The sequence below is a fragment of the Oculina patagonica genome, chromosome 9, assembly GCF_052425735.1.
Source record: "Oculina patagonica isolate OP01 chromosome 9, crgOcupat, whole genome shotgun sequence".
NCBI classification, from domain to species: domain Eukaryota; kingdom Metazoa; phylum Cnidaria; class Anthozoa; order Scleractinia; family Oculinidae; genus Oculina; species Oculina patagonica.
In genome coordinates this window covers 3,728,969-3,750,001 of record NC_135766.1, presented here as the reverse complement: position 1 = coordinate 3,750,001, position 21,033 = coordinate 3,728,969, and the positions used below count along the sequence as shown (strand labels likewise).

General features: G+C 37.2%; 2 protein-coding genes across 2 annotated transcripts in view; both read right to left on the bottom strand.

The window, feature by feature from the left end:
• The window catches only part of LOC144665331 (uromodulin-like), a 37,307-nt gene extending 22,214 nt beyond the window's left edge, over window positions 1-15,093 (bottom strand). Inside the window, exons 1-4 of the mRNA XM_078526567.1 lie at window positions 14,904-15,093; window positions 14,093-14,233; window positions 11,676-12,020; window positions 8,223-8,240 (exon numbers count right to left, since the gene is read on the bottom strand). Of these exons, the coding sequence (XP_078382693.1) occupies window positions 8,223-8,240; window positions 11,676-12,020; window positions 14,093-14,233; window positions 14,904-15,000 (601 nt within the window). The 5' untranslated portion in view covers window positions 15,001-15,093. The remainder of the gene's footprint in view (window positions 1-8,222; window positions 8,241-11,675; window positions 12,021-14,092; window positions 14,234-14,903) is intronic.
• A 2,248-nt stretch (window positions 15,094-17,341) lies between these two features.
• Window positions 17,342-19,808, bottom strand: LOC144665356 (uromodulin-like). Its single transcript, XM_078526598.1, has 3 exons — window positions 19,471-19,808; window positions 18,401-18,541; window positions 17,342-18,126 (listed from the first exon to the last, which is right to left on the bottom strand). The coding sequence occupies exons 1-3, from the start codon at window positions 19,778-19,780 to the stop codon at window positions 17,768-17,770; spliced, it is 810 nt and encodes a 269-aa protein (XP_078382724.1). The 5' UTR covers window positions 19,781-19,808; the 3' UTR covers window positions 17,342-17,767.
• Between the last annotated feature and the right edge of the window lie 1,225 nt (window positions 19,809-21,033).

Genomic DNA, 21,033 nt, shown 5'->3' with positions numbered 1-21,033 from the left:
TTAATAATCACATCAATTGTTTAGAATTAAACAAAAGCCGTTGTCAAAATAATAGGTTCCTTATTTTAGCCTGCCGAGAGTAATTACTCGTGACCTCATTGTTGCGGAAAATGTTTAATTAAGGAACTGCTGGGAAACATAATCAGTGAAACTCACAATATTGAACAATGTTGTATATACTAACTGCTGTAGATATTTAAATTTGTTTTTCTTCTTAACATTCGACGTGTTTTAAGAGTTTTGGTCGTCTCACTCGGCATCTTACTTAAAGGAAGTGTGTCACGGCTGGTCGTGAGTTAAGTTTCTTTTATTAAGTTTTGGCAAATACTCGCTATGAAATTACCATTATTGATCTAAATGACAAAACCATAAACAAAACAAAAACGCATCGTAGCGCCCTGAAGACAGAATCCTTAAATAAGTAATGTGAATACTTTTAATTATAAATTACCAATACAAGGCGTAATAAAAGAATGACGTTTAAATCCTTTCAAACCTTTTGTAAACAAAATTTTAATCTTTAAGAGTAATAAAGTAAACAACATAAGGTCTTTAAAACAGTTATCGAGGAAAAAACCCCTTTACACGACAACCGGGGAATTGGGCTTATACCTAATGCATATAGCAAAGTGTTATCGGCCACATCACTGCAGTTAAATGCAGTTAAACATCACTCCAAATAAAAGGTGCCTTATTTTAGCCTGCCGAAAGTAATTACTCGTGACCTCATTGTTGTGGAAAATGTTTAATTAGGGAACTCCTGGGAAACATAATCAGTGAAACTCACAATATTGAACAGCGTTGTATATACTAACTGCATATACTAACTGCTGTAGATATTTAAATTTGTTTTTCTTCTTAAGGTGGCTCGATCGGATTTTTGAGTGACGATACCTTTCAACTTTGAGCAACTTGTATGCCACGGTAAAGAATACGACTAAAAATCGATCAGTACAGCTGTACTAAAGAAAGATGAAAGTTTCGAATGAGATAAGTTTCATCGAAATCGGAGTAACCATAGCAACATAATGACGTCACCACCCATTATTCTAATAGAGGGATAATTTTGAAAAAAAGGCTACTAGATCTTGGACTTGACATAGTTTACCCAAGATCTGCGAAATTTGAAGAATTTCTATAAGAGCGTTTTCGAGAAAATTTTGGATGAAGTTTTCAGGAGCTAAAATACAACAAAAACAACGCAGTATTAAAACATTATTGAGAAAACGTTTACAAGGCCCGATCAAGTAACATTTTGCCCTTAAGTGAATCTTGAACTATCTAATTACCTTGGAAGAAAATCTCAGAGAAAACGTTTCATTTGATTTCTTGAAACATCGCCTTGAATATGAACTGGTATGAAGTGTTATTTTGCTTAAATTTAACTGCCTTAACCCTCGGACGTACAAGGGAGGGTGGGGGAGTGGATGCCACCCCCCCCCCCCCCGTAAGGTTTTTCCAAATTTTGAAAAAAGCATTTACCCTACAATGCTGAAACTTTCGGTAGCTGTTCATTCATCCTTTGCGGATATTTTGATATGTCAACCATGTGCCCATGGTATTTGACGTTGCCATGGCAACGTCATAAATACAAGCAAGTCTTGCCAAAAATCGTCATTTTTAACATTTTTCTTGATTTTTTCCAGTTTTTTAAAACAGAAGTGCAAGATTTGTTTATTTTTACATTCCATAAGCATTCTAGCTTGATTTTGCATCAATTTCCGTTATTTTGTGACTTTCTAAGAAAATGTTGAAATCCAAGATGGCGGATCCAAGATGGCGGCTCTTATGACGTCACGTGACGTCATATGACGTCACAGCCAATTAAAATTATGTCATCTTGTAGAGTAAGCTAAGGGCTTTCTTGTAAGAGCAAAATAATTTCGCTACGCCTTAATATAACGAAAACTCCGGGGAGGGGTTCCATCCACCCCCCCCCCCCCTTTTAACGATGATGGGGGTATGAGTTTGCTTGTACGTCCGAGGGTTAAAATGTTTCTATTATTTTGAAAATCGGACATTTCATTACATATATATTCGTCTTTGTGACTGCTAAGTTTAAAAAAATTCTATCGAGCGCTTTTTTATTTTGCGATCATTTTAGTAAGCGAAGGCCCTTTTTCGGTAAAAGAGCGAAATAACACTTCATACCAGTTCATATTCAAGCCGATGTTTCAAAAAATCAAATAAAACGATTTCTCTGAGATTTTCTACCAAGGTAATTAGATAGTTCAAGATTCACTTAAGGCCAACATGTTACTTGATCGGGCCTTGTGAACGTTTTATCAATACTGTTTTAAGACTGCTTTGTTTCTGTTGTATTTTAGCTTCTAAAAACTTCATCCAAAAATTTCTCGAAAATGCTCTCATAGAAATTCTTCAAATTTCGCAGACCTCGAGAAAACTATGTCAAGTCCAAGATCTAGTAGCCTTTTTTTCCAAATTATCTCTCTATTAGAAGAAAATCGGTCTCGTGTAAAATGGGTGGTGACGCCATTATGTTGCTATGGTTACTCCGATTTCGACGAAACTTATCTCTTCGAAACTTTCATCTTTCTTTAGTACAGCTGTACTGATCGATTTTTAGTCGAATTCTTTACCGTCGCATACAAGTTGCTCAACGTTGAAAGGTATTGTTACTCAAAAATCCGATTGAGCCACCTTAACATTCGACGTGTTTTAAGAGTTTTGGTAATCTCACTTGGCATCTTACTTAAAGGAAGTGTGCCACGGCTGGTCGTGAGTTAAGTTTCTTTTATTAAGTTTTGGCAAATACTCGCTATGAAACGTAATGCTTGCAAATAAATTACTTCTATGGATCTAAATGACAAAACCATATAAACAAAAAAGCATCGTAGCGCCCTGAAGACAGAATCCTTAAAATAGTAATATGAATACTTTTAATTATAAACAAAATTTTAATCTTGAAAAGTTATAAAATAAACAACATAAGGTCTTTAAAACAGTTATCGAGGAAAAAAATCCTTTACACGGCAACCGGGGAATTGGGCTTATACCTATTGCATATAGCAAAGTGTTATCGACCACATCACTGCAGTTAAATGCAGTTAACATCACTGCCGTTTATTGACCACATCACTGCAGTTAACAATACTTTCGCAGGGTCCTGAAATTTGGAATGTCGGTCACTGACTCGACTAGCTTTTCTACTTTTAATTAAAAAAAAATGATTAAATGTTTAATTAATTAAGTCTGAATTGAGCTATTACCAACTGATACCAGTCTGAACTATTACCAATTCAGACTATCAAGAACATACTACCACCTTATTTGCACAACACCAGGGGGCCTGACACGGGAGGGTCTTTGGGATGTGTCGCACCATTGACATCACTCCGTATACTTCTGAGTATTCGTTTTGCCTTTGCCTCCTTATCCACGAAACAAAATCTTGAACGACCATTGTTTAATTGTATCCAATCAGAAAAAGGCTGGGAAATAGCGTTTTCCCATCGGCACCACTTGTTGGTGCTACGTATTCGGACGGCTAAAAAATTTTGAATACCCGTTTTCTTTCGAGGGCTGTTACTGGACCGTTTGGATAAATTTTCGATCAAATGGTACGAGAAGATTTGTCAATTCCTTTACTTTTTCTTCTTCGTAGTTTGAAATCTGTGCAATGGAATTTTCAGATTGAAAATTGCCTCGGTGCTAGAGCTGTTCCACTTTGGAACTGTTGGTGTTTCCACCCTTTCCATATAATTAGATGTCCAGTAAACAGTGAAAGCAAAATATCCTTCAATCTACTCAAATTCGCCATTTCAACCAAAAGAACAAGACTACGCAAAAGGGAGGAAAACATACTTTGATTCTGTACGTATTTGTCATGATTTGCTCAATTATACGCAATTCTACAAACCGTTCGGTAAAAATTCCATACATTTTCTAGAAATTTAAATGTGCACAGTCTGAACAAAAACAGTTTGTCTGGGCGCCCTGTCGCTAAACTGGGCATCTAAGATATTTTCCAAGTAAATGCATTGCAAATAGCCCAATTTATGCTTTATTAATCTCTCGATGCAATTTTTACTTCCTTCAATTGAACGAGAGCCCACAACGTACGTGATCTAAAAATAACTGCCTACAAAAATTGTCTGCTCGTGCGCATAAGCGTCTGACCGTGATTTTGCTTCAAATAATATTCTGTTCATGCGTAGTTGTGTCCACTTCCGAAAAAATGGCAGCTGGTTTTCCAGAGATAAAGAATAGCGGTTGGATTTGACTACTAGGTTCGAAAAAAACAGCGAAGCTACAAAGAAGGTAATGGAGTTTCCTCTTAATGTATTTCGGCAATTTCTGAAAGAAAGAGAATTGGATGAAGACCAGCTCGTATTATCGAAGGCGAATTTACGTTTTGGTCTACATTAATTCAGCAAGAAAAAGTGTGGTTTCCACGCAGTTCCCGAAGGTACTTTGAGCATAAAACAAATTCAGTGATCGAATGATAAAACAATTATTAGTAGTCAAGTAGTCAAATACACAGTTATGACACAGGAAGTGTTATCGAACATATCACTGTCGCACTAATATTAAGCAGTTAGCAATACTTTACCAGGGTCTTAATATTTAGAATTATCTCCCGATATCGATCACTCGCTCGGCTTTTTTTTTTTCTTTTAACAAAAAGAGGTTGAATTTTTAATGAATTGAGTTTGACCTATCCGCACATCCGTAACTAAATTTCTTACAAATTGATAACTGGACCTGCCTTATTATAAGCCTGAGGATTTCTTGGTGATTTCCTCGCCTTACCATGGTTATAAATGTAATATTCCAAGCTTTAGTGGTTAATAAATGATGATGATGATGATGATGAGGATGATGATGATGATGAGATAAACTCTTCAACAGTGTCACTGTGTTTGTTTATACTCAAGAAGCTTTTTTGTCTGAAATATATCAAGGTTCACTAAGCTTTATGTGCTCTAATCTTATTAACTGAGGTTTGTTTTACGAATGTAGGAACACTAGAAATGCAGTTTTGCTTCACTGTGGTTTGCGTGTAGCCTGGACTGTAAATTAAAATATCCGTGAGTGTCTGGAACTGTTATTGTAAGCCAACACGTAATAAAAGATTTGCGATTTGTCAAATGCACGTGCACTACCAAATATAATGAGTGCAAAAGTGTTTATTTATTTCATGAAAACGAGATTTATTGAAACCCAAAACGGAACAAAACGGAACTAGCTTGCAAATCACTACGACTTGTTGGCGGTTAGCGTTTACTCTAGATTGCTTGCGGTTAGCTCTCAGTGCATTTTGCTTGGGGTCAGCTTTCACTGTGGTTTGCTTGCCGTTAACTTTTATCTTATTGGGTAGGTTTCGTTTCGTTTCAGGTTTTAATACATGCTCATGAAGACATCTTCCAAGTTATTGTGTTAGCATTTTCACTTCAAGTTGTCTTCGCCTTGGGGCTAACTCGGTGTAAAAACCTGTGATTTTTTTTCTTTTTTGAGCAAACTAATTCCTTCCTTGTATTGCGTCACTCAAAACTTGGGATCTAAACTCAACAATCAAGAAATTGAAAAGTTTCTCGCGTGGTCTGCATCTTCTGCAACTTTTTGGGGTTTTCAAACTTTGTCATTAAACTATTATTTGTATTCTTCAAAGTCATTGGTTGTTGTACAAAAACCTTTTAACATCCTTCGTTCTCAATTAACATTAGGATTGGTCAAGATTGCTCCCATTTGTTTAGTTCGAGTAGTCGTACTGTAAAGCGGTATGTGATATAGCAGAGCTGCTAATTCGTCAAAAACACTCTGAAACACTCTCTCACTGTCATCTTCTCAATAAAAAAATAAGCTAAGGGTGAAAACGGAGATATATAGATGTAAATGTATATATGCTTATAATGGTCAGATTTTCAAACCACCGTCACGGTTATGGCTTCCCTTGTTTTAACTTAAGTAGATGAATTGCAGGAAATTTTCCCTTTTATATAAACAAAAAACGACAGCAACCGCATCACAAATGCACTATTTTGCATTTTTATCCTTTTTGACAGCTATTACAACACTAACAGAAACGAATGAAATGATCCTCGGAAGAAATTCAAAGGCTTCAACGAACTTCAACGGGATATGTCGTGGCCTCCGTGATATCGGTGCGTTGCTCTACCAACTGAGCTATGATGCCTTGATAGGTGGGTTCAAATCCTGTTAGGCCTTGATTTTTTTTTTTTCAGGCTAAAAAATGCAATTACTTAAATTGATTATACACTGTGAGGATCATTTAATTATTTATCTGCAGTCCAAATATACTTCATGTCACTGCAGGAACAACAACAAGTTTTTTTAGCGTATCATAAAATTTAATGTATTTACAATCATGCATAAGTTAATAAAGGAGGTAAAAGAGTGGTTATTAAAAACTGGCATGCAAATATGCCTGTACATGTTATTACTGAAGCGTCGATATATTGTAAATATTTTTGCTAGCCATGGCCATATTTGCATTTATTACAAACGGAATTGTGGTTGACACCATTGAAGTAAAATACTTTTGGAAACGGAGTCAGTATAGTGAAAGTATTGTCGGCAAGTTGGTGCTATTAATTTTCAACAAGACATGGAAGAGGGTCTCAATAGGGTGGTGGCTTATACGGTTAAAGATGAATTACAGTCCGTACTGCGCAATCTCGGCTGCAATGTATATGTGAGCCTCACAAACAAAGCAAAACTAAATATTACGTGAGAAACTTACCTGTTTCTTCATTATTAACGCCAGATATCCTTGCAGAACAAATAATAACAAGTAGAAGAACCTTGATGCTATTTCAAACCAACGTTTCAGCTCATCGGAAATTCTTGAACGAAGCGAACTGTAATGGCGGACTAAAAAACTTCATGTATGCTGTCACCGAAGTGTAACGTTTCAACGAATTCAAAACAAAAACGTAAACAAACCCCAAATCTGCGCAGTACGGACTGGAAATCAGCTTAAACGGTTAACAATTTCTCCTTTTTTACAGCTAACGGTTAAATTATTTCCATTACGATTGACAGAAGTTAAAAATTAATTTCCATTATCGAAAAACATATTTTAGGTCTCAGGACAATTCTGGGACGATGAAGTGAACTAATTTTGTTTATTTATAACTACTGACCGATTTTTTTTACGGTTAACATTTACGGCTAACGGTTAAAATCTTCCAATTTTTTACGCCTAACGGTTAAATTTTTGGCCCTTTTACGGCTAACCGTAAACCCCATTGTCGGGAAAAAAATCGCAGCATGCATTTTCTCGAGGCGTTATAATACGCAAATCATTTCTGTCAGCAACATGAAGAGTTTTATCACCACGCGTAGTTAGCGTGTGATCATCACGTACAATAGGTCAGGTTTCATTTTAAGCGGCGGAATAAATTATAATGTTTTGCGGGAAACTCGTGTGGCGGCAAATCATGAGGATTTAATGCTGTACTCGATGTTGCATTAAGATTCGATTTCGGGAGATAAAATGCTGTTCAAGTGTGAGTTTTCGCTTTACAAGAAGACAGTCACAGCTAACAGATTGATTGAAAACAAAGGCTTGTTCTGGCGAAGTCAACGAGTACACCGACTTGACATCGAACCGTTGCATAACATCCATCGAGAACGGCTCTGCCTTTCTAGGCTTTCTAAACGTCTCGAGATCTCGCAGATAGAGTACGCGAAATGAGCTATTTTGTCTTCGGTAGTGCAGGTTCCTTTTTCCCTGAGCTGCAAAAGCACGCGCTCCTAAAAGCGGCTCGCATGCAACAAGAAAATGATGTTTCAGTCGCGTTTGATGATTTGGGTTCAGGCATCATGGATCATTTCTTATTGACCTTATTGGAATCGATCATGAGTCAGGCGGATTCCAGGTAAGTCTGTTCCATATATTTTTACCGCCGAGAAGGTTATTCACAAAGTGTAAGAAAAGAAACGTTTACCGCTCATGAGTAACGGCAAATGAAAATAATTCATTAAAAAGAATTAAACGAAGCTTCAACTTACTACTCCCCTCCATTAGCTACAGTAACAGTTACAGTTAATTGGCAAACGTTATTGATTTTTAAATCAATTCAATTCTGGGGCTAGCTATACCTGCAGGATAACAGTTTCATAACTGATAACTTGCGCAAATATTGCTTTAATCAATCCTTTACTGTCTAGGGTAGCAATACCTGATGGTAAAAGTTTAACAACTTGCGAGAATATTGCTTTAATCAAGCCTTTACTGTCTGGGGTAGCAATACCTGATGGTAAAAGTTTAACAACTTGCGAGAATATTGCTTTAATCAAGCCTTTACTATCTGGGGTAGCAGATACCTGATGGTAAAAGTTTAACACCGTGCGAGAATATTGCTTTAATGAAGCCTTTACTGTCTGGGGTAGCAGATACCTGATGGTAAAAGTTTAACAACTTGCGAGAATATTGCTTTAATCAAGCCTTTACTATCTGGGGTAGCAGATACCTGATGGTAAAAGTTTAACACCGTGCGAGAATATTGCTTTAATGAAGCCTTTACTGTCTGGGGTAGCAGATACCTGATGGTAAAAGTTTAACAACTTGCGAGAATATTGCTTTAATCAAGCCTTTACTATCTGGGGTAGCAGATACCTGATGGTAAAAGTTTAACAACTTGCGAGAATATTGCTTTAATCAAGCCTTTACTGTCTGGGGTAGCAGATACCTGATGGTAAAAGTTTAACAACTTGTGAGAATATTGCTTTAATCAATCCTGTACTGTCTGGGGTAGAAACAAATCGTCCCAATTTGAAGTTCTTTTAGTATAGACGCTGGATAAAATACTGTACTTTGTTGTCCAGCAGTAAAGACAGCTAAATTTTGCCAGTCGTTCCTATTTGTTATTGTTTGTTTAGTACTTTTACCGGGAAATTAATATGGGATTTGTCACAGATTTTTAGGTTTAGTTGAGCTTGCTACAGCAGTGGAAAGCGTTCGAGCGATAATATTAATTCACGGTATATCGTTTTTCCTTGCCTTAGCCTTATTATATCTTGGTGCTGAAGAAAGGAGTTCATGCTAATGTCCGCCCAAAAAACTATTATATTTGCCGTTTTGCGAAAAAAGAAGAAGCCGGCGCAGATTAACTTTAATTGTGGAAAGCGCGTGCATTGTTGCCGTAGAAGCGCATTTAAAATAAGTTTGCATTTTGTCGAAACGGAGATCTATAAACATGACAGCTTTATCGGCTTTACGTACGAGTTTATATTCTTCGAATTTGTGATGTTTCTCCGATCCTCCTGCGAATAAAACACCGCCAGCTGTATTCGGTCCACTTATTGAGGAGCTAAAATTACCTTTTTACCCTGTAATGAATTGTAACCATCTGTCAGCAAAGATATTTCTTGGGGCGCACAACTAATTAAAATAACACTTTGGTTCTTTTGGTTATTCTGCGAGGTGCTAAATAACTTGATCGAGTTACGTATGCAAATGAGCTGAGTGTGCATTGAGTGCACACTCAGCTCATTTGCATAATCGGTTTTTGCTGGTCAAAGATCGTCCTGGTAAACACTAACACACCTCCGGATGTTCGATCAAGTAAACATCCATCGTCGGTTAATGTGCAAATACATTATACTATATATGCTTAAAGTCTAAAATACTACTTGATAGACACTGAGGTTTTTGTGAGGAATCCTCACACCTTATTGGTCCTTTCAACGTTGTGTATTCCATGATCTTTATCCTGATATTAAGCTTAAAAGTATGTAACGTTGGACGTGTTAGTACTGCAATCCTGTTCAGTGTCGACTAAAACAATTAGACAAATCACCCTCGTTTTCTTTGAGCGATAGTCAACTTTGCTCGCTAATTATTCGCCCATTGACAACTCAGGCTAGTCTAATTGTTAAAAAAATGGTACCATTATGGGGAGTTTGCTGCATTTTTTTTATCACAAACGTGCCAGAGCTATAGATCAATACCTTCGCTGTGAGGAAATTAAATCATGACCAATAGTAAGTGCCCTTTAATACTTGTAGCAAGGCTCTTGCTGCTTTTATCAAAATAGTAAATATTATAGCTGCCACTAGAAAACTTTGAAGTTACACACATAATAGCAACCTGAAAACACAATCCTTAAATTAGTAGTAAGAATACTTTTATATAAAAGGCGTATCAAAAGAGTGGCTTCCAAATCCTTTCAAACCTTTTGTAAACTAGATTTTTAATGTGTAAACTGTTTAAAGGAAACAAAATATGCCCATTTCAAAGAGTGATGGAAGAAAAAAGTCATTACGACGGCAACTGGGGAACTGGGCAAGGGATAACTGAAGGTTTATCAACAATATCGTCTGACAACATTGCTGTTTAAGATAATCTGAAATTAACTATTTCTTACGCTGACTGTAACCCCTTTGATGTAATAAGGGAACCATAGCAACGCCATCTAAGTAGTCGTAATAGTTACCAGGAAAGTAAGTTGATTTGTGTCTTCACTTATGTCCAGAAATGCACGAAAGTATTGTATACAGTGTACTTCATTTCCTACTAGGCTTAAAGGCATTTGCACATACTTTATATCTGATATAATTTTAAATAAATTATATGGGTGCCATTTCAATAACAAGGACTTTTTGAGGCCCTGTTAGGGAAGGGGGTGGGGGGTTGTCTTTATGTCTCCCGTCTGAATTTCAACTCTTTTCACGTTGCAATTTCAAAAGGTTCACATGTCGCTGTCGGAATTCAGAATCCGTCCATAGCCACTGATAATATCGGAAATGTTTGAGTCCGGAGTGCATAACAAAAAATAGTGCGTTCTCGTAATTCTGCTGCCAAAGTATTCCGTATTCTTGGATCTCTCAAGTTGATTTGTTGGCCCATAGTGAAATTTTGACTCTGATTTTGAAAAAGGGAAGTAGCTAAGACATGTTTCCTTTTATTCTGAGCGGGTACAAAGAGAACCTGGATAGAATTATTTTCAGAATGACGGATCATTATGCAGTTACTTATAAACTTAAGCAGCAATTTCCCACCTGAAAAAGTACTCTTAGAGCGTAAGATTGCATTCGTTCAATGCATGAAAATGGTCTTTACAAAGTGCAAGATGGGGCTGTCGATTTTGGTTTTTTTTTCTTTGTCGCTCTCGTAATTTCACGGGTGCATCTCGTTGTTCGTCGTCATGTCAGTCCTTTCATGTCACCGTTTCAGAGCCGTGTCGCCCGTTGGAATTTACTCCTTACAGAGCATCCTTTTTGTAATGCCAATTACGAGGAAGATGTATCTCAATAACGTGCACTTCTAGACATATGTCTCTGTCTTACCAGAAACTCATAAGGGTTGAAACGTAAAACGCGCGTTCACCGCGCTTTTGAATATTATTTTTTGCCAAGTACCATATTTAAAAACACAAAGAGTTTGAGCGCCAATGGTTTATACTCGTAACGGTACACGCAACAACATTTTTGGTTTTGCTGTGAGTTACTTGAATTCCGACCTAAACACCGTAAATATCTTAAGAGAAACTATGAAGACATTCATTAAGGGTATGCAAGTGATGTTCTCCAGACAACTGGAATTACACGTTTCAGCCCTTATGGGTTTCTGGTCTTACTAAACACAAATAGCTACTAAAGATTGGCTTATAGTCTGAATGAATGTTTAAGTGGAAGATTAGGTCAGTTTTAAGAGTCTTGGTTTCTGCCAGTTTAGTCAGTGCCACAGTATCGGAGGGTACAAAACGGTGTATCTTTAAGGTAGTAAACATAATAAGCACCGCAGTTTCTCACTTCAATGTTGGTAGACCAGTGACAGCAATTTGAATACCAGTGAAAGCACACCTGCCTGGTTACTTTGCCCTCTTCCACTGTAGGATGTTCACCGTTTATCCAGCCAGGCGCGTGAGTATCGCAGTAGTATTTGTCTGGACATGTAGTCGACATTTTGGTGCCTGCATCTCCTTGGAAACGGAACCAGCCAGGACCAATTGGCCTGTCACATATATGTTTTCCTGATTTGGAAGTAACTTTTCTGTTGGCTTCTGTCAGAGTTTGATAGTTGAGACATTCTGGAAAGTTTAATAATAACGCGTTATTTATGTGTTATCTTCTGAATAAAGAAAACACGATTTCCAAGTATAGATAATTCTGATAAATAAGAAAATTCCGAGTTCCTTCTTTATCCCAATGGTTTTACCACCTTACACCCCAATCAGCTCCACCCTACAATGCCATAGATTACTTTAATAAATAGATTCCGTTTTGTCGTGGGTCTTTTAAGTTGTAGATCACAAATGACGCCTAAAAGGGAAGCCAAATTGAGCCAAGCAGCCCGCACTGCCGGAGCTTTTCCCGGTTTCCGTAGCATTAAGCGGCTACGCATATTTCTACGCCCCCTGAGTGATATGCTAGTCCATCGCAGGATCCCCTCCCCCTTTTTCGCCACCCCCCCCCCTCCAAAAAAAAAGTCGCAAAGAAGCCGCTAGGAGAATGAGTCGCTGATGTTCTTGCTACATTTTGACGTCTTCAGTGATCTAAACACAACTACAAAAAGGAATTTGTTTCTTTTCTACAATACCAGAAAGACATCAGTACACTTCAGGGGCTAAAGCTAGGCTGCCCCCGCAGAGTTAAAGTTGTTTTCATTTCACGAGAAAATTTTCCAAAAGCACTAAGGACTGCTAAAGACCCACTGATAAGCATTTACTTCTGTAATCGGTTGTGTGATTCTAGCAGCTGTTTTTGAATATTTTGCTCATTCCAGGACACAAATATGTCTCTATCGAGCCACGTCGAGGGTCTCTTGATCGATGAAGCACTTGTTTGTTATAATCAATCACTGATGAAGGGCAAAGCCCGAAACGTTTGAATTTGAATTTGAACTTGGCACTTAAAAAATAACACTTTTCCTCTATATTGATAGACAGTGCTTGTAAAATATTATAGTTGTAGCAAGGTGTCCCACGGTATTAAAACTTGAATACGAAAAGCCTAGGTTAATTGTAAAATATGTGTATACCTTTTTTTGAACGAAGTTGTGTCGGTTTTTGGATATTCACGTGCACAAACTATTGTTTAACCTTTGAAATGCTACTTTCAATACATGCATTTCTATTAAAACGTTTCGATTTGAATTTTGTATTTTAGTTGGATAAGTTAATTGTGACATTTTGTTTTGTTTTGAGGAGCAACTGATTTATGACATTGAACCTGACTTATAACGCCTTCGCAATTGTAAACAAAAACATCGAGTATGAATTTTTAATGCTCAGCGACACTACACATCAAAATGAATGAGAAGAGTTTTGGCATCCAACTACTCTATTTTAAATGCATTTTTGTAATTGCATTTTATAACTGCTCGTGTGAAACCTTATGTGTGTTACAATCTCGTACATGGAATTTATTTATGTTAAAATCTCGTAATATATTTACTTGAGTTCAAACTCTTCTTCACCGCACTGTGAACTGATTTACGTCTAGTTCCTTTTCTATTTATATCATACAGAGGCCAATTTTGTGTGAGATAATCGTTGCGGGAAATGTAGAAATTAGGAAAGGGCTAGCCATATACCGTAAATGATCGATTAAGCGCCGCACCTTTTCCAAATTAAAAGTAATTTAATAAGCGCCGCTCTCGAATGAGTCTGTGAAACTGTGTGTTCATGGTTCCTCTTGTATTTGAACAGCAGTACTTTAAAAAGGAGACTGAGAAACTGTATTCATGTTACCCCTTATATTTCATTTGAAATAGTTTTATAATAAATTGTGCATGCCTATATCGCGTTTCATTTACTTCTCTCCATAACAAAATGTTAAATGGTATCATTTTACTAAGTAAAAAGCTCCGCTTTTAAGCTTGCCCACATGATGTTTATGTTAATAGCCGCTACTACCACCTGGTCGTTATTTTCGAGACGTCCAAAGTTGCTTCCACCAAGGTTAAAGAAGGTATCGAGTATTGGGGAAATGACGACACGGAAAAAAGGTTTACGTTTTTTTTGAACTTAAACATAGACATTACTCGAAATAAGTTAACGATAATAAGACGCTTTCAAAATCCTTATACATTTCTTTTTATTTCGAACATACAAACAGTCACGCCGCTTGCTTTTGTGTGGGCCCCCTGTGTTATATTTACCTGGTGCTAGAGTTTCACAGCTTGTTTTTCCATCTCCTTTGAAACCAGGGTCACAACTACACTTGTACGATCCGTACGTGTTCGTACAAGTAGCAACATCTGCAAGGCAGTTATGTGTTCCCAGGATACATTCGTCAACATCTGGAAAAGAACCACGTAGCTATTTTTAAACGCTTCATAAGGGAGAATGTGACTTTTGTTTACAGTGTGACTTGGCGTTTCCACTGAGTCCGAGTTTTATTGGCCTGTTGCAGCCACATTTGGTGTTTTCACTCTTAGACTAGCAATATTACAGTCAGGCGACGTTTCGATGACTCCATGCAACCATTATTAGGTTTCAACTACATCAAAGAATCAACTATAAACATTGAAAAAAAAAAAAAATCAGTGTGAAAATATTTCCCAAATTACTGGATGTTGAAGTATTCAAACACATGTTTTGTGCAGAATGTAACGGAATCTGCCCGCACGTTTCGTTCGTTTTCTTGTTCCTGATAGTATCTCGGCTCGTATATCACAAAAAAGTTGGCAAAAGCAAACAAAAAAGGTCCAAATAAGTTGTTTGCAGACATCAAAAACATTCCGACCCTGCAGGAAGATGCCGCCGGAAAAAAAAAAATTGTTGTGACAGAAAACAACCCTGAAAAATTTTTTTTCCTTAAAAAAAGTTGATCCCCTTCCCTCCAATAAATTATTATCTGTCCCTTAGCACTGTAAAGTGGCACTTAAAATTAGCTGCAATGCAGTCTTCATACTTGGTAAACCAATTGAATTAAATTTCTTGGAAACCAAGATCTTTTTCCGTATTTACCTTTCGACGTGATGTAATATCTATCGCGGCTCGAAACGAAATATTCCGGTCTGGATTCCTTGGTTTGGTTATTCAATTCGCAAATATTCTGCACCATGACATAGTTAAAGCTTTGGCATCTGTCATCGTCGATGCAAGCCCGAAAGCACTCCAGTGATATCGAAGTCCTTATCGTCTTAATGATATGTCCCTTGAGCATCATTCCGTAGTTGGCATATATGGATGCATTGTTACACTCTTCAGTAACCACTTTAGTAAACATGTGAGCCAGGAAAACGGTCGTAGCGACGTAAAAGACCTCTGAACGGAACATTTTTGACTACTCTCTGTATAAAAAGATACGAGTGATCATTAAGCGAACACAGAACGAGTTTAGGGTTAATAAAACTGTTATCCCCCGGTAAGTCGAAGGTTATTGCTTGCGACTTTATTGTTTTCGGAAATTGTCTATATTAAAAAATCACAGGGTAGGAACATAAATATCAAAAATTCACAATACTAAACACAGTTGTATATATCACCTTGGACACACTTACTGCTGTGAAAAATATGTTTCCATCTAAAGGCTTCTACTTATTCTAGGGCGTCTTGTAAATGGGGGTCAGTGTATCGCAGTGTGGTTCTTCAGTAAACTTGAAGAACATTCAAACTTATCATCTAAAAACTAATCATCTTAAGAGGTTAAGGCAGCTTAAATTCAGTAAATATTTTGGTAGTAAATTAAATAAAACAGTAAAAATAACACAATTTTTAATTTTTTTTTAGGTATAGTTGGTTTGTATACAAAATTTATGTATTTCGTGGAATGACATGTAGTAAAAAGGTTACGATAACTTTGATTTTTTACCAAGTAATTGTATTGTAGAATCAGTTTGCATCTTAAATGGCGTCAAAATCACAGTTGCAGCACTCATCTTTCGATTCTTTTCTTTTTAAAAGGAATTGTGTTATCTAAATTGTTTTCTTCACTTTCCAATTTATATTGACAACAAAATACATTTCTTTTTGTTTTGCTCCGTTCTTGTCTCTAAAGGTAAAATACTTCATTAAGTTCTATGGAGTATATGCTATCTCAGTTTAAAACTTTCTAAGAAGTGACAAATTGTATAACTGTGATGTAAAGAAGTAGTAATTTCGTACACCGCGGATGCTGATTTTTTTTTCTGTGGTCGTAAATACGTCAATGTTTGCTTACCTCAATGCGATCTGTCTAATGGACTGGTATTTGTTCAGTACGAATAAAGCAAATCGAATCAGTTCTGCTCTCCTGAAGTCTGCGTGGAACCCTGATTGTTAACTAAAATAGTCAAGAATGTCTTTAACTATAAATAAGAAATGCGTAACAAAAATAGACCTTGTTTTATCACATATTATGATATAAGCTGCTGTGTTTTGCAAGAAAACCAAACAAAAAAGACAAACACGAGTCGTCCCATTTCAGGTGAATATTCGTATCGTTCTTATCTGTTATAACCCCAACAGCTACTTAACCTTGGTTGTTCGCCATATTGAAAACGACACGCATGCGCCACTCGCCCCAGTTTACACGGTTTGCACTTTCATTTCGGAAAGGAGTTCGTTTTCAGTTTACATGATACCAAATGCGATGTCTTACACCGACGAATTTTTCCTTCGAAATGAAGAACGAACTCATTTCGAAATGGATTTTGCGGGAACGAAATTTTGTCTCGGTAATATGTAAACAGATGTAACGATGGCAACCGAAACAAACTAAAGTTATATTTGTCAATATTGATCAACTATTACGGCGCTCAGAAGACAGATAACAAGTTTATTCAGCGTATTAAAAAAATCAGAATATTTACAATTTAGAGGAAAGTCAATAGAGAAATAACACAGTGGGTAACTGGCATGCAAATGTATGTGGAATCTATCACCTTAAAGGTCAGTAAACTGTAGCTAATTTCGCTAGCAATGCAGTGGCCATAGTTGCACTTATTGGATACGAATAATGGTTGACACTGGTGAAGTAAAATACATCTACGTGGAAACGGTGTCAGCAAAATTAAAGCATTGTCAGCAACTTGATTCTATTAATTTTAATGAAGATAGTAGAAACGATTACACTTCAATTTGAAAACGAAATTGTTCGGATGTTCTCGTAAATATCCATACAATAAAAAAAATTATACTAGTTTTGCTTATTGTCTTTAAATGCTAATGCTATTTAGAAGAAACTCAGCTTCTCCTATCTTTAAATCTCATTGGTTCTTACATCGTTGTATATTCCCTTATCTAATTTTTAATGTTTGCCTTAAAATTATCTGGAATTGTGCGTGTGTTCACTGCAGTTCTACTGTCATCATACTACTTTCCCTCGTTTTCTATGAACAATAGTCGACTCGCCCTCCCTTGCTTATTATTCGCTCATAAAAAATCATACTAGTAAGTCTAAATGTTAAGGTGGTACTATAATGGTGGGAGGGGGGGGGGGGGTGCATTATTGGTCAAAAAGTGCCAGATATATGAATTAATACACTCGCATTTAAGAAATTAAGTACATTTTCAAATGGAAAATAAACTATAATTATATTTTGTCTGCCCGACTTTTTCACTTAAATGACTGCTCCCGAGGGAAACACATAATTTTGTTTTCCGATTATCTGTTTTAACCTTCGGACGTACAAGGTAGGGGGGGGGGGGGGGGGGTAATAATGGGGGGGGGGATAATAATTACCAGGAAAGGGTAGTTTCTTTGTGTCTTTGCAAACGCAAATAGTTTCCCAAGTTTGCCTTGTTCTAATAGTCAAGTAAAAGATAAGTAGTTTATTTAGTACAGGTAGTATGAGCCTAAATGTTACTTTTAAGAGACATCCTGCAGGTTGTAAATATCTTTTACCAGTTTAGTCAGTGCCACAGTATCGGAAGGAACAACCCGGTGTACTTTGCAAGTAATAGATATAGAAAGAGCCGCAGTTTCTCACTTCAATGTCGGTGGACCAGTTACAACAATCTGAATACCAGTGAAAGCAGACCTGCCTTGTGACCTTACCGTCGGCCACTGCAGGATGTTCACCGTTTAACCAGCCAGGCACGTGAGTATCGCATGAATATTTTTCTGGACATGAAGTCGGCATTTTTGTGCCTGCATCTCCTTGAAAACGAAACCAGCCGGGACCAAATGGATTGTCACATATGACATTTCCCGATTTGGAGGTGACTTTTCTGTTAGGTTCGGTCAGAGTTTGATAGTTGTTACATTCTGAAAAAAAAAAGTAAACTGTTATGAGATAATTATCATCGTGTGACAGTATCAACACTAGTATTTAAAGTAACGGATAAAATTGGTTTGTATAGCAATAAATTCCGGAATCCTTCTTTCCCTCATGGTTTACAACACTGTATTGCTTACAACAGAGTGCATGTATATAAGTATAATGCTGTTATGTTAATTATTGTCTAATGTTGCCCAGCAAGATTGCAGAATGTGTGAGTATTTGGCCAATAACGAAACTGAAGAAATTTAGTGATGTCACCTGGTGCTAGTGGTTTGCAGCTTGTTTTTCCATCTCCCTCGTATCCATGGTTACAGGCACACCTGTACGATCCGTGAGTATTCGTACAGGTAGCAACGTCAGCAAGGCAGTTATGTGTTCCTTGGATACATTCGTCAATATCTAGAAAAGAATTATGAAATTATTGGCAATGTCCACATAACACTTTTTGTAACGGTAAATAATAAGATCTCTTTATAGGAAGGGGGAGGGAGAATATGCCGTGTGGCTTTAAAAAAAAAATATGTACGTTTCCATCGATGGCGTTTGATGATTGGTGTTTTTAATTGCGTTCGAGCTTAATCGGCCTGTTGCAACCAAGTTGGTGTCTTGTGTTTTGTTCTGTGTTGTGTTGTTTTGTTTGTTTGTTTGTGCGTTCGCTTATTTCGTTTCTCTTCCCCCGACAAGCTGACTTTAATATTGAAAATCAGCGACATTAGTGTCGAACGAAGTTTCGATGACCATTTGATCATTCTATCAGCTCAAAGTGCATCATAGAATCATTTTAAATATAGGAAAAATAGTAAAAAAAATATTTGGCACAGTTATAGGTGTATATAACTGTAAAAGTTATAATAATAATATCATAGGTGACAAATTACTCCTTAATTTTGGCGCGAAATTTCAACGTTAATTTATATATAGTTTCACTTGCATTTTGTCAAAATTCTAATAATCTATACGAATTTTGACAGACGCGCGTGAAATTATTTCCTAATTTCACTCGTCACCATTTGATTACCCATACTAATTGGCATGAATTAACGGAATTTTCACAGTCTGTAATGTAGCCGGACGTGTCACAAAATCCTCAATATACCGGCGGTTTGGATTGCCTGCAACGCAGGCTAGGAACCTCACTGCATGTTAAGTTTTGGTTTGGTGTTCCGCATCTAGTACATCAAACAATCCGACTCTGTGCCTCATTCCCTTTGCACTGTTGATTGGCCTTGAACATTAGTTACACGTTGCTTGTGGTTGTCTTTCTTGTGTTTACCAATTACTGAATATTTGGTCCATCAGTGGAATTTAAGACCTTACTCCGTACTTACCTTTTGCCGTAATATAATATCTGTTTGGGCTTGGAACGAAATATTCAGGTCTGGCTTCCTTGGTGTCGTTATTCAGCTCACAAATATTTTTCAACATGACATAGTTAAAGCTTTGGCATCTGTTATCGTCGATGCATGCTCGAAGACACTCAAGTGAGATAGAAGTCCTGATCGTCTTAATGAGTTGTCCCTTGAGCATCATCCCGTAGATGGACTGATAGTTGCTTCCACATTGTTTCGAAGCTACTTCAAAAAACACGTGAGCCAGGAAAACCGTCGCCGTGACATAGAAAACCTCAGAGCAGAACATGTCTGAACGTTGTCTGCTTAAAAATAAAAGTAATTGAAAAAGAAAGGGAATAATCATTACGAAATCACAGAACAGGTTTAGAGTTTAATTAAAACCGTTATCCCGCAGTTAATTCGGAAATCAATTAAACCTGCAGAAGGTTATTGCACGCAACTTTATTGTTTTCAAAAAGCAAACATTATGGCAACTCATTATGTCATTTACGCCGCGACATGATGCCCTTGTGGAGGAAAACCGTCGCCGTGACATAGAAAACCTCAGAGCAGAACATGTCTGAACGTTGTCTGCTTAAAAATAAAAGTAATTGAAAAAGAAAGGGAATAATCATTACGTAATCACAGAACAGGTTTAGAGTTTAATTAAAACCGTTATCCCGCAGTTAATTCGGAAATCAATTAAACCTGCAGAAGGTTATTGCACGCAACTTTATTGTTTTCAAAAAGCAAACATTATGGCAACTCATTATGTCATTTACGCCGCGACATGATGCCCTTGTGAAAACACGTTGGCTTTATCAGAACCAGGTACCACGATTGCGTAAAAAAGTAACCCCTAGGTTTTGGGGCGCTTTCGATTACGTTTATAGGTAAGATTCCTTGTTACTTGCAACCTTCTTTCCCTTCCCTTCAGATCGTCATATGAAGAGACAAGGCCCCCCCCCCCCCCCCCCCCACGCCTCCCTTCGCCCACTGACGGGTTATTACTGTTTCTTTGTTTCTTAGTCCATATCAGTGGCGTTGCTTTTCGTCCAACGTTTGTTAATTTAGTTTATCTGTTTACATGTATAGCTATGTTGGTACTTTAGCTTGATTCAATATAAAGACTGCCACATCCTTGACCAGATTCATGCTGCCCAGTTGTCTGAATTTATATTTGCGCTCTTCGTGACATAAGAAGTAATTTACCACAGATATCAAGTTCAACACTTGGCTGGAATAATTGGCAGGTTTCGTGACTTAATGTGTTTAGAAAGAAATCGCAAGGGGAAACGTAAATAGTCCAATTCACAATACGGAAAACGATGGAATAGATCGCTTTAGACAAAGTAACTGCTGTGAAGAATATTTTCTAAACTAAAGGCTTCAATGCATTGCGTGACTTTTCGTTAATTGGGAGCATGGCATTGCAGTGTGGTTCTTCAGTAAACTAAAGAACTAAACTAATCATCTCAAAACTAATCAACTAAAGCGGCTAAAGCAGGTGCATGGCGCCATTTTTACGACTTCGACAGGCTTGATAACACTAAAATTAAG

Bases quoted from the DNA above. Each gene is read 5' to 3' on its own strand.
- LOC144665356 (XM_078526598.1), bottom strand. From the start codon at position 19,780: ATGTTCTGCTCTGAGGTTTTCTATGTCACGGCGACGGTTTTCCTGGCT. The intron at 18,542-19,470 runs GTAAGTACGGAG...ATTCTTTTCTAG, and splicing joins ATATTATATTACGGCAAAAG to ATATTGACGAATGTATCCAA. The intron at 18,127-18,400 runs GTGACATCACTA...TTTTTTTTTCAG, and splicing joins CTGCAAACCACTAGCACCAG to AATGTAACAACTATCAAACT.